The 12,576-nt window shown below is 39.4% G+C and overlaps 2 protein-coding genes across 8 annotated transcripts in view; one reads left to right on the top strand and one right to left on the bottom strand.

The window, feature by feature from the left end:
* runx2a (RUNX family transcription factor 2a) overlaps positions 1-12,576 on the top strand; it is a 151,361-nt gene that overhangs the window by 31,618 nt on the left and 107,167 nt on the right. The window lies entirely within an intron of this gene.
* Positions 1-12,576, bottom strand: part of supt3h (SPT3 homolog, SAGA and STAGA complex component) — a 455,384-nt gene that overhangs the window by 427,026 nt on the left and 15,782 nt on the right. For 6 of the 7 annotated variants that reach the window (XM_060851413.1, XM_060851403.1, XM_060851463.1 and 3 more), the window contains one exon: positions 9,433-9,542. In XM_060851413.1, coding sequence (XP_060707396.1) covers positions 9,433-9,542 — 110 coding nt within the window. Of the gene's footprint in view, positions 1-9,432; positions 9,543-12,576 lie in introns of those variants that run through there. The other variant, XM_060851448.1, reaches the window with a different exon arrangement.

Genomic DNA, 12,576 nt, shown 5'->3' with positions numbered 1-12,576 from the left:
TATTTGCTTTAGAAAGAATAAGGAATGTTTTATTCAATCAAAAACAATTTCATTTCTATAGCACCTTCCAAAATGTCAGCACCCCTCAAAGCCATTGTTGTGCAGTAATAACAATAAATCCAGTTAGTTTGTTCACAGCAAGATCAAACTAGTTCAGTTGTTTTAGAAGATGGACCAGAACACAAGCAAGTCGCACTATCTGATGACTGCTGAAACAACAGTGCATGTAGCAGATTCATTTCACTGACTTTTCTCCAAACATTTGAGATATCTATTGCTTTTATTCTATGAGAAAAAAAAATTGCTGATAAAAATTTGTGATTTCAAGGTATTCAAATTAACTTGTGTCAATCACAAATTGATCAGAGATGTTGACCATTTCAAAGCGAACAGTGCAACTTCACTGCACAATTTTCATTATTTGCTCCTGGGATAAGGGCATCACTGGCTTTTCTTGCCCAGAGGGCAGTTAAGAATTTTGAATCATCACTCAGGCCAGACAAAGTAAAATGCCAAACGTTCTTTCCTAAAAGGCACCAGGGACCCGGATGGGTTTTTATGACAATTGAAAGTAGTTACATGGTCACCATTAGGTCACTTTTATACCAGATTTTTATTGAATTTAAATTTCATCATCTACATGTGGGTGTTGAACTCATGTGGCCAGAGTGATAGCATGAGGTTCTCATGTCCTAGTCCAGTGACGTCACCCACTATGCCACCACTGTGTCCTTAATAAATACAGAAATATTGCAAATGCACGTATTGTTCCAGCATTTGGAAGAGATATTCCTCATCCAACAGATGAATCTATCTTTTTCCTTCAACTGCCAACCAGCCAACTGAACACCAAGTACTTTTTGTTTTATTTAAGATTATTCAGAGTCTCTAATTTTTGTATTTATTTATTCAAACAAAACATTTAGTGATCAGAACAGAATCCATGTCCACTGATTAACATTTCTGAAAGAGAACCATTTTATTATATATTGTGGCTTAATTAGCAACTAAGCCTTAATTAGACAAATGTGCAGTGATTTCTCATTGCTGACTAAGATACAATATGGTAAATAATTGTTTGAATGATTTTCAGCCTCTTCAGCCTGAAAATTAATGCCTCTTCAATTTAGTAAAGAATGATGTCACAAGCTCAAGTCGACTCATCTTCAGTGAAAACTCACTAGTTACCTTTAGTATTCTCCACTTTGTTTCAGTTCATGGTCTTCAGTCTGAAACTTGACAGTTTTCCTGTCAATTATGAATTGTTATTTTCAAGTAACCGTGAATCATTGCAGCGAGGAGACAGACTAACCATTTGTCACATTGGGTCTCACAGTAAAAAGAGAGCAGGATTATGTATTTCACCCATATAACCATTCTCCAGACAAAGCAATGGTTATTTAGAGCTTCACTGTTTTATCTATAACTGAAATGAGTATTTCACTTGTAATTCTGGTCAGATCCCTTGCAAAAGTAAAAGTTTCTGTTTGGAGAAGAATTAAGAGATGATTCAAAAGCCACAATAGCTCCAGCTTTTTATAACATTGTCTAACTCCTGTTGCTTGGAGGAGTGAAGAACAACCCAGCCAAACAACATGCCATTGCATAATACATCATGGCCATGTGGATTTTCTTTTCGTTCAGTGACACAGAATTAAAAGTCAAACCTTAAATACCCTTCATATAAAAGTTATCACATTTTAAAACAAGACAACAGACTTCAACTCTGACTCTAAAATGCCAGTTTTAAAAAGGCATGGAAATCACCATTTCATTTTTCCACTCATTTTACTTGGACCACAAGAGCATTTTAAAAGTAGACTGCAAACAAACATTGTTAATAAAGCACAGCGCTAGAAAAAGCACAGCAGGTCAGACAGCATCTGATGAGCACAAGAGTCAACATTTCGGGCATAACCCTTCTTCAGGAATGTCCTGATTTGATCCAAATTGAGACAGTTTGATTGTTGTCTGGAGCCCATGGGAGATAAGCCAGTTTCATACGCAGGTATTGAGGAAGGCAACGTGGCTGCAGGAATGGGATTGTTTCAGGATGTAGTTGAACACATTCAGAATGGAGGATATAATCAAGGAGTTAAAGTTGGAGAGAAACTCACTGAGATATTTGTGGAGGGAGGAGGAAAATTTCTTCAAAGTGGACATCCTTGGAACAGACTTCGCAGTTTGGTTTGCAGCAATTAGGAGAAAGTGAGGTCTACAGTCTGGAGTCCTGAAAAAGTCCTGCCCAAAGCATTGACTCGCTTGCTTGTTAGAGACTGCCTGACCTGCTGTGTTTTTTCTCAGCGCCACACTTTGTCAATTCTGACTCTCCATTTGCAATCCTCACTTTCCCCTAATTGCTGCAAACCATACTACAAAGCCTCTTCCAAGGATGTCCAACTTAAGGTAATTTTGGGTGGGTCTAGGGGGTTACTATTCGGAAAGTCGGTGTGGACTGGTTGAGCCAAAGGGCTTGTTTCCACACTGTAGGAAATCTAATCGAATCAAAACTGGGTTAACGGCAGGAGACAGAGAGTAAAGGTGGAGAGTTGTTTTTCAGACTGGAGGCCAGTGACCAGCGGCATTCCACAGAGATTGGTTCTGGGTCCTCTTTTGGTTGTCATTTATATAACTAACTTGGATGAGAATATAGAAGGCATAGTAAGTAAGTTTGTGGGTAGCAATCAATTAAGGTCAAGGGGAAATGCTTAGATTAACACTTGGAGGAAATCATTGCCTGGCACTTGTGTGATGGGAATCTTACTTGCCAATTCATAGCCCAAACCTGCATATTGTCAAAGTCTTGCTGCAATTGTACATGAACTGATAGTGTCTGTAATGGTGTTGAACATTGTGCAATTATCAGAACTTCTGACTTTACGATGGAGGGAAAGTCATCGATGAAGCAGATGGTTGGACAAGGATGCTATCTTGAGGAATTCCGACAGAGATGTCCCAGAGCCAACATGACTGAACTCCAATAACTTCGCACTCAGTAGGACTCCAAAGCAGAATTCAGAATGCCCTGATACTCACCGACATCATTTTTGCCAAGGCGCTTTGATACATACACAGTTATATGCAGCTTGATGTTAAGAGCAGTCACTCCAATCTCACCTCTGGAATTCAGCTCTTTTGTCTTATGCTTGAACCAAGGTTGTAATGAGGTCTGAAGTAGAGCGGTTGTGATGGTACTCAAACTGAACATCAGTGAGCAAATTATGGTTGAGCAGGTGTTAGCTTGATAGCACTTTTGATGACACCATCCCTAACTTTACTGATGATTGAGAGTGGACCGAGGGAGTGGTAAGTAGCTGGGTTGGGTTCTTCCAGCTGTGTATACAGGCCATAACCTGGGGAATGTTTCATGTGAAAGGGCAAATGACAGACCTGAAGTTGTATTGGAACATTTTGGCTAGTGCAAAACAAGTTCTGAAGCATACATCTTCACTAATATTGCTGAAAGGTATTGATGCTTCAGGAAAAAGCTCTTCCTGAAGATTTCCTGATGAAGGGCTGTTGCCCGAAACATCGATTCTCCTGCTCCTCAGATGCTGCCTGACCTGCTGTGCCTTTCCAGCACCACAATCTTGACTCTAATCTCCAGCGTCTGCAGTCCTCACTTTCACCTTGCTGGAGTATTGTCAAGCAAATAGCATTTGCAATATCAAGGCCTCCAACTATAAGTTGATAGGATGTTGAGTGAATCTAATTTGCTGAGGAATGGCATCTTCAATGCTGGGGACCTCTGTAGGTGGCTGAGATGGATGATCCACTTGACACTTCCAGCAGAGGATTGTTGCACATGTTTGAGCCTCATCTTATGCTGGGATCCCCCATCATTGAGAATGGGTATATTTGTCAATCTTCCTCCTTCACAAAGCTGTTAAATTGTCCACAAGCATTCATTACTGAATGCAGAACTACAGAGCTTAGATCTGATCAGCTGGCTGAGGAATTGCTTAGCTTTATCATTTGCTTTCTTGATTTTAGCTGTACCTGGTGTTGTTCCTGCACTTTTCATTGAACCAGGGTGGATTCTTTGACTTGATTGTAATGGTACAGCAGGAAATCTACCAGTCCAAGAAGATGCAGGCTGTATTGAAGTGCAGATCTGCTAAATGCCCATAATACCTAATGGGATGGCAGGGTTCCAAAAACATAGTAATCAGCAGGAATTTTCCTTGCCTATGATACCATGAGATTTAATGAGTCCACAAACAGACTGCAGAACAAACAACAGGATGGATTAGGATGACTTTCATCAGCAACTCTTCTCTAGGAAAGCTAAGCACAAAAATACAAATCTTTTTATACTGTACAATACTTGCTGTGCTGAAACGTAAAAAAAGTATACTCCTATTGGATATCATTTTATTATAAACTGTCACATTACTGGGATAAATAATATCACTATTCATACCATGACTAATTGGCCATGGTGCTATGACTCAGAAATTAAGCAAGTGTGATTTTTAGTTCTGTTTATATGTCAAAAATGAGAAGTTGCAGATTATTACAGCTACTGGGGTACAGCAATATTTTTATACTTTTAAATAAGAATTATTGTACCACTTCAAGATTTAAAAAGATTAAGTGGAATTTCAAAGAAGAGTCATTCTAAACTTGAAATGTTAGTTTTTTCCACACCTAAGTTTCTATAGCATTTTATTTCATTTTAACAACTTTATTTAAGTGATGAATCATCAATAGAGTTCCAACATATTTTACTGGAACATATCTGTTCTTTTCAATTCAGTATTCTTTTACAGCTCCAGATGAAGGTGTCACAATCTGATAAAGTTTCACAACTCTTCAAAAACATTCCTGTATGTCTTAACCACACTGTATATGCTGGTTAATTTGGCCTTCTTTCATAATGCTCAAAACATTTATTTCTCCAGTTTTAAAATATTAATGTAATATAACTATAAGTAAAAATGCTTTGCAAGTCATGCATTACACTTTGTTCTTCTAATCAAGGATATCTTCAAATAATATTAAGTTCATTGCAAATCTTGAATATAATACTGAATTGATCTTTTACTTTTTAAACAAAACAGTGTCATAAGCCAGGATATGTTAAGTATGAAAACTCCAGTGTTTCCCTGATTTTATTTAAAATCGCTCCATGTTTCTACTTAAAAGCAACAGAGAACTGCATATCTATCACACAGGTTGATATCTGTGGCACATTATGCTTCTTTGTGACCCTCTTTTTTTTTAAAAAGATCACTTCACACTTTTTGGTATCTTTTGCAATCCACTCCATATACTGTTCTGTTAGATTCATTGTTCTTTGACCATACAAAGCCAGTACATCTCCTTCAACTGATTCTACTCCCATTGCTGCGAAATCAGTTCCAATGTGCCCCAAGATTCAATCACTCTCATGTTTTTTATATTCGGTCAAATAGATAGGCCTCAAGTCGGGTATGGAGTAAGCTTTGGAAGGAAATTCAAGAGAATTTCACAAGTCCAGTAAAAGTAATGTCAAGTAAAACCAATTAATACGTATACATCACAAACCTGCAAATCTTCCTATTAAGCAAGCAAATTGGCATTACTTTAAGAAATAACAATTATTTAAGTTTCCCTTTAGTGAGTATACATCTTTTGTTCCAACTGCATTGGTTCTACTGCCTTTAGTGCTATCAGTTAAGCCGCTTATCACACTGTCTAATTATCTAAATCCGTCATTCCTCACAATCTGCATCCTCGGAAGAAAAAAGGTAGCTTTTCACTGGTTAAATAATGATAAGGTGACTCATGGATTGAACACAATCGCCTTAAAACACAAAGCTGACATGTGGCTACTCTAAACAGTTAGACTTCAGTATAATTGAAAACATGAAAAAAATTGCAAGAGGACGAAACAAAATACTTCTTAGTACAGAACTTGTCAACTCATTTGAGAATGGCGTTTTGAAAAGTATTTTGCAAGAAACATTTCAATCTCTGCTCTGTTGCATAATCCAAGGTGACTACTGGTCAAAGACCTAAATAATAACAACATAAAAAGCAAATATACATTTTAACAGCTTGAGTGCTCACTTCTTTGTGACAATGACTCAAAAAATTCAAAATATGCTTCAAATTATTTAAATTTTATTGTAGCTATCAGGGTCCATTGGAGAAAGAATAGAACAAAAAAATTACATTTTGTGGCAAACTCTCTATGTAAATTCTTGCATAAGATTTGCTGGGGCTTATTTATTTCATCCCATCAACAGCCAAGAGGGGGTGGAAAAGAGGACGGGGGGGGGGGCGCGGGTGGGAGCGAATGAAAGCACACACGCACACAAGAGGGAGGGGGGAGCGACAAGCGAGCGCGCGGGGGGGGGGAGCGACAAGCGAGCGCGCGGGGGGGGAGCGACAAGCGAGCGCGCGGGGGGGAGCGACAAGCGAGCGCGCGGGGGGGAGCGACAAGCGAGCGCGCGGGGGGGAGCGACAAGCGAGCGCGCGGGGGGGAGCGACAAGCGAGCGCGCGGGGGGGGAGCGACAAAGCGAGCGCGCGGGGGGGAGCGACAAGCGAGCGCGCGGGGGGGAGCGACAAGCGAGCGCGCGGGGGGAGCGACAAGCGAGCGCGCAGGGGGAGCGACAAGCGAGCGCGCGGGAGGAGCGACAAGCGAGCGCGCGGGGGAGCGACATGCGAGCGCGCGGGGGGGAGCGACATGCGAGCGCGCGGGGGGGAGCGACATGCGAGCGCGCGGGGGGAGCGACAAGCGAGCGCACAGGGAGGAGCGACAAGCGAGCGCACAGGGAGGAGCGACAAGCGAGCGCGCGGGGGGAGGAGCGACAAGCGAGCGCGCGGGGGGAGGAGCGACAAGCGAGCGCGCGGGGGGAGGAGCGACAAGCGAGCACGCGGGGGGAGGAGCGACAAGCGAGCACGCGGGGGGAGGAGCGACAAGTGAGCGCGCGAACGTGAGGTGGAACGACAAGCGAGTGCACGCAAAGGGAACGACATGCAGGCGCGCGCAAGGGGGAACGACATGCAGGCGCACGCAAGGGGGAACGACATGCAGGCGCACGCAAGGGGGAACGACATGCAGGCGCACGCAAGGGGGAACGACATGCAGGCGCACGCGTGCAAGTGGAGAGAGCAAGCAAGCACCTGCAAGGAGGGGGTGGGAAAGAGAGTGAGCAAGTGTGCACGCGCATGGTGGGGTGGAGGTGGAAGAGAGCACAAGCAACGCAGAGTATCTATAAACAACTGACATTGGAAACAAGCTGAAAGTTATGTAAAGAATTTATAACTGTCATATATTGCTCCATAATTCTTACTGTATGTAAAAACTTAAATTTTGTTGTTAAACAATATCTGCAACTTGGTGAGAATGTGATTCAGTCATGACCACCTTGGTAACTGAAACAAAATTTGCTGGAAAAACTCAGTAGATCTTGCAGCATCCGTGGAGAGAACATAAATTAATGTTTTGAGTCCAGTGACCCGGAACTGGACTCGAAATATTAACACTGCTTTCTTTCCACAGATGCTGCCTGAACTGCTGAGTTTCTTCAGCATTTATAGTTCTTTGTTTTATTGCAAAAATTAGATAGATGTGATCTATCAAGACAGTTTTCATTCTGGAATGGCTTATCCAGTGTTACCATTAGTTGGAATTATGACAAGTTGCCAATATCACATGAAGAAAGCAAATATTGTAAAATATTGTGAAAAAATTGAAACAAAATATTTTGGTCAAAAATGTAGTAATTAACATCTCTCTACAATTACAAAGTTACCTTTTCAAGGTCAATGTTATTGTTCAAATTTTATTCATCACATTGCTGTTAAACACCTAATTTTGCCTGCAGCAATACACAATGTCATGCATTAAGTAACCATTCTAAAATACTGTCAAAAAATATTAATGCCATGGGAGATATGCACTTATAGATCTCTTTAGCGATTTTCAAATATGGGTTGTGGCAGCTCAAAGCCGTTGCTCCAAGCAACAGTTAACTGAGGAAGCCATAATTTGACACAAATAGGAAAGTTATAGTATGCTGGAAAACATTTCATTAAAACATTGAGATTTTTATTCCATATTAACTAGAGTGAAGGCTTTTACTCCATTATAAGCACTTCTGCCCATTTCAAGTTTCCATGAGCCATTTTCTTCGCTGTTACATATGCATACAAGTGATCTCAATTAGAGACCTCCATGAAGGCAGAAGAAATCAGAAAATTGTAACCAAACAGAACAGGATATCACTATTTACATAAATGCATTGAAAAATCTGTCAGCCCAAATACCGTTTTGAAATGCCAAAACTAGCTTTGATCTTTCGTTTAAGGGTGGTTGTTTTGAATCTGTAAATATCACCTGCATTATCAATGACAGATGTGTATTCACTGGCAGCGACTTAGGCAGTAGCTTTCACTGTGTTACTATTGTGCACTGAAATTAAGGTACCCTTTGTTTAGTCCCTATGATCACAACTAAATAAAACCAGAATGACAGATGCACTTTAAAAAAGAATGCTACTGTGTGCACACAAGAACACTACAACAAAAGTTTAATGTAGTTTGCAAAAATTGTGAATTAAAATAGCAATGATTCATTGAGGTAATGATTTGCTAAGACTGGTAAGTCAGATTTCCTTCTAACATCCAGACATGTAGACCTGCAGCAAAACGTTCAAAAAATTGTAATATCTGTACTAGCTAATTATTATAATAAGCAGCAAGGAGTTAGGGCAGTAACAGCCTTAGTCTACAAGATAATTCCAGCTAGGACTCAATAATGGAAATCAAGGGTAAAAAAAGTAATAAGCTATAATACCAATACCCATTAATTTTAGATTATTATGAATTTATTTTTAAGATCATCCCCTTTCTTTTAACCACTAAAGATCAATGCGAACTTTACAATGTATGGTGGACAAGTGTTTTATTTTTGTTTTTTAAATTAAACCTCCAATTTAACCAACAAATTTAAGATTCCCTTAGTTAAGTTTTGTCTCATTAAACAATTAATGCATGCATGGTGTTGAGCTATGAGCTCAAATAACCCATCTTGTTGTGGTAGTTTGTGCCTGGAAATAACACCTAACAGTAAGTTTCCTTCCTGAACAATTCCAGAAGCCTACATTAGGATGCATCTATCTCAGAGCATAATCCAGTCAGCCAAATGCAAAGGAAAAATAACAATAACCTCAAAAAGTATATATAAAACTGAAGTTGGCTATGACAAATTAATCACTCCTTGAATATAACTAGAGGTGGCCAAATGGTCCATTGTAATACAATTTTCTATCTCGTTAAAAACTATTTTTTTTGCAGTTTGTATGGAATACACAAATTTTATCTGTAATGTTAATTTGCAATACTGTCAAATGAAATGTATTGAATATATATAGCAAGTTTACACTTTCTATTTGTTATGAATGATGCACATAAGTTTAGCATTTGATTTGTTTACATACATCATGGTCTGAAGTTCTGTAACAAAGCTAGTTGACTTTGCCGATCCCCTTCCACTGCTGGATGCTGTGTTTCCTGCAACTGACATGGGGCTGGCCGCATTACTGCTCATCTAAAAGAAACAAAGAAGGAATCTTATTTATGTTAACAGAATATTGTTGCACCTCAAAATTCATGTTCAAGTAAACAACAAACTGATCTGATACCTGGATTTAAGACTGCATTAATATGCACATACAAATAACAAGCTTAAAAAAATTAATTGAAATCTACACAGCATAATAATATTTGCTTCAGTGTTTTAATACGCAGTTTTTAGAATTACCAACAAATTCCTTTCCAACAAATTAAGTGCTGTATGGCTTATTTCAGAAATTCAACTTCCACCTTTGAAATTAATTGGATACAAGAAGATTGGCAAAGCAGATAATATATGCACGTTAAGATCATCATATTCAGAAAAATATTTATCAGGTAACAAAATATCTTTTTTAAAAAACTCGCCAAACAGATTAGCAATTATGCCAATCTTAGTTCATCTAGTACAACTTGGTGAGACAGAACTTTCTGACGAACCGCAGGATGCAGAATCCCAGGAAGTCTTAAAAGCCTCAAACTCTTTAGTTAGGAAGTAAAAATATTTTTTAGGATCAACATCATTTCAGACAAATCTATTAATTCCCATTCACTCTCTTTTTTGACTTTTTTTTGTCCTGTCCAAAATTTCTGTAAATTTTGTAGAAACCTCTAACACATTATGGATAGTTTGCAAGCAAATTATCAGCACACAACGTTTAGCTATACTTTCAAATACTTAGTTTCCTTCATTTTTACTTTGCATTTTAAATTATATTATTTCTCTCCTCCTTAACAATGTAGCGTTTAAAAAAAAGTATTAGCATGTTTTCAGAAGGCTTACTTCAGTAAACTGGATAGGATCAAATTATGCAAAAATTCTCAGCTATTCCGCCTGATCATGAATGCGAACATCTGCACTTTACAGACGTTTAGATCAAGATCCAATGTCTGGAGTTTAACAAGTCAGTATTTTAACAAGAAACTCCCTCCAAAGGATTCCGCGCATTCACAATTTCAGGATACACTGTTTAGTCCATTTCTCCATACTCAAATTAATTCTGATTCCAATTACTTCAATGTATCTTTCAGATATATTAATGCTATATTTTAACATCACTGTAAATAAAAAATTCTAAACAAACAAGCTGTTTGATAGCAACTCAATATTTTCATTTATAAATTACAGGAAATGAATCCTAACATCAAATGAACAAACAGGATAGCTAGGACATGCTATGTCAATTCTTAAATTTAAAAAATTATTTTATGGTTCCAAATCTAACACATGTACACACACTGAAGAGTTACTTGTCTCACAACATGAAAGTAAATCAGATTTTTAGAAACTAAGTCTGCCTATAATCAGTATCGAATGCCATAGTGACAAACACATTTTAGACCCATTAGCTAAACAACGTAAGAATTTCAAACCATCAAAGATTCATTGGCAAATCTTCATAAGATTCCTTTATTTATTCCAGCAATAGGAAAGAATCTAGAAATATGTCTCCAAGTACACAGACAACTTCTTTAACATTAAATCCCCTCATCTGTTGTTTATTTGATGAATTCTGGAAAAACTCAACCAATTTCATTGTAAAATTAAGGCATAGAAACAGAAAACACTTCGACATTTCTTTTTCACACTACGTAGCCTTGCAGGTAATTGCTCAACATTCATTTATCTTCATAATTTAGAAATGTATTCAAGAAACCTACACAAACAGGATCTGTGACATGTTAACTCTTAAAACAGCCAGTTGTAACATTTATTGTACTAATCGTATCTTACGTAGTACACATTACAACAGAAAATCTGTTTCTCATCATACTACAATCTTTCTCAAACAATGCTTTCCAGTTTCTTTCTGAACACATGTTCAAATGAGAGACGTTTTTTTAAACTGGGAGTAGTTTTTCACAGCTATAATGCAATTCAAGGAAAGTATCATTCCACATATGTCTACTTTTGATATGATGCAAGTATTGCCCAAGGTGGCATCTCCATTTAATTGACATAAGTTTAAAGTGGGGATTTGAGGAAACTTTTTATCACCCAGAGGGTAATGGTGGTCTGGAATGCCTGGGAAGGTAGTTGAGACATGAAATCTTACAACCTTAAAGTATTTGAATGAGCACTTGAAATGTCATAATATCCAAAGGTTTGGGCCTAATATGAGAGAGTGGACTGGTAAAGGTAGAGGAGAAAGTGAGGACTGCAGATGCTGGAGATCAACATCAAAAGGTGCGACGCTAGAGAAGCACAGCAGGTCAGGCAGCATCCAAGGAGCAGGAGTGTCTATATTTTGAGCATAAGCCCTTCATCAGGAATGTAGGGGTGGGAAGGTATCTTGGAAGGCGATAGATGGATGCAAGTGGGGGGTGATGGCAATAGGTCGGAGCGGAGGATGGAGAGGATAGGTGGGAAGGAAGATTGTCAAGTGAAAGAAGTTCAAGAGGGTGGTGGTCCTTTGGGGTGGGGAGGGAAAAAGACCTTTGGTGGCTTCCTACTTAAAGAAGTGCAATTTCCTTTCCCCTGTGATCAACAATGCCCTCCAGGGAATCTCCTCCACTTCCCGCACCTCTGCCCTTGAACCCAGCCATCCAACCGCAACAAGTATAGAAAATCCAACCCCCCTCCCCCAGCCAAACCGGTCCTCTCCTTCCATCCAACCAATTTCCAGATATAACACACCATCCTCTGCCATTTCCACCATCTACAGCCAGACCTTACCACCTGAGATATATCCCCTTTCCCAGCCCTATTAGCATTCAGCACGGACCATTCCCTCTGTGACACCCTCTTTAGGTTCACATCCCCCACCAACCCACCCACCATCTTCCCAAGTGGTGTAAAACCTTCACTTACACCTCCCCCATAACCTGCAACCAAGGCCCCAAAGGATCCTTCCACATCCAGCAGAGATTTTCCTACACATCCAAAAATGGGCAGCACAGTGGCTCAACGGATAGCACTGCTGCCTCACAGCACCAGGGTCCCAGGTTCAATTCCAGCCTTGGGCAACTGTCTGTGTGGAGTTTGCACATTCTCCCAGTGTCTGCATCTG

The sequence above is a fragment of the Hemiscyllium ocellatum genome, chromosome 3 (assembly GCF_020745735.1).
Source record: "Hemiscyllium ocellatum isolate sHemOce1 chromosome 3, sHemOce1.pat.X.cur, whole genome shotgun sequence".
Classification (NCBI taxonomy): domain Eukaryota; kingdom Metazoa; phylum Chordata; class Chondrichthyes; order Orectolobiformes; family Hemiscylliidae; genus Hemiscyllium; species Hemiscyllium ocellatum.
The sequence above is the reverse complement of the archived record's forward strand: the minus strand, read 5'-3'. Positions and strand labels throughout refer to the sequence as shown.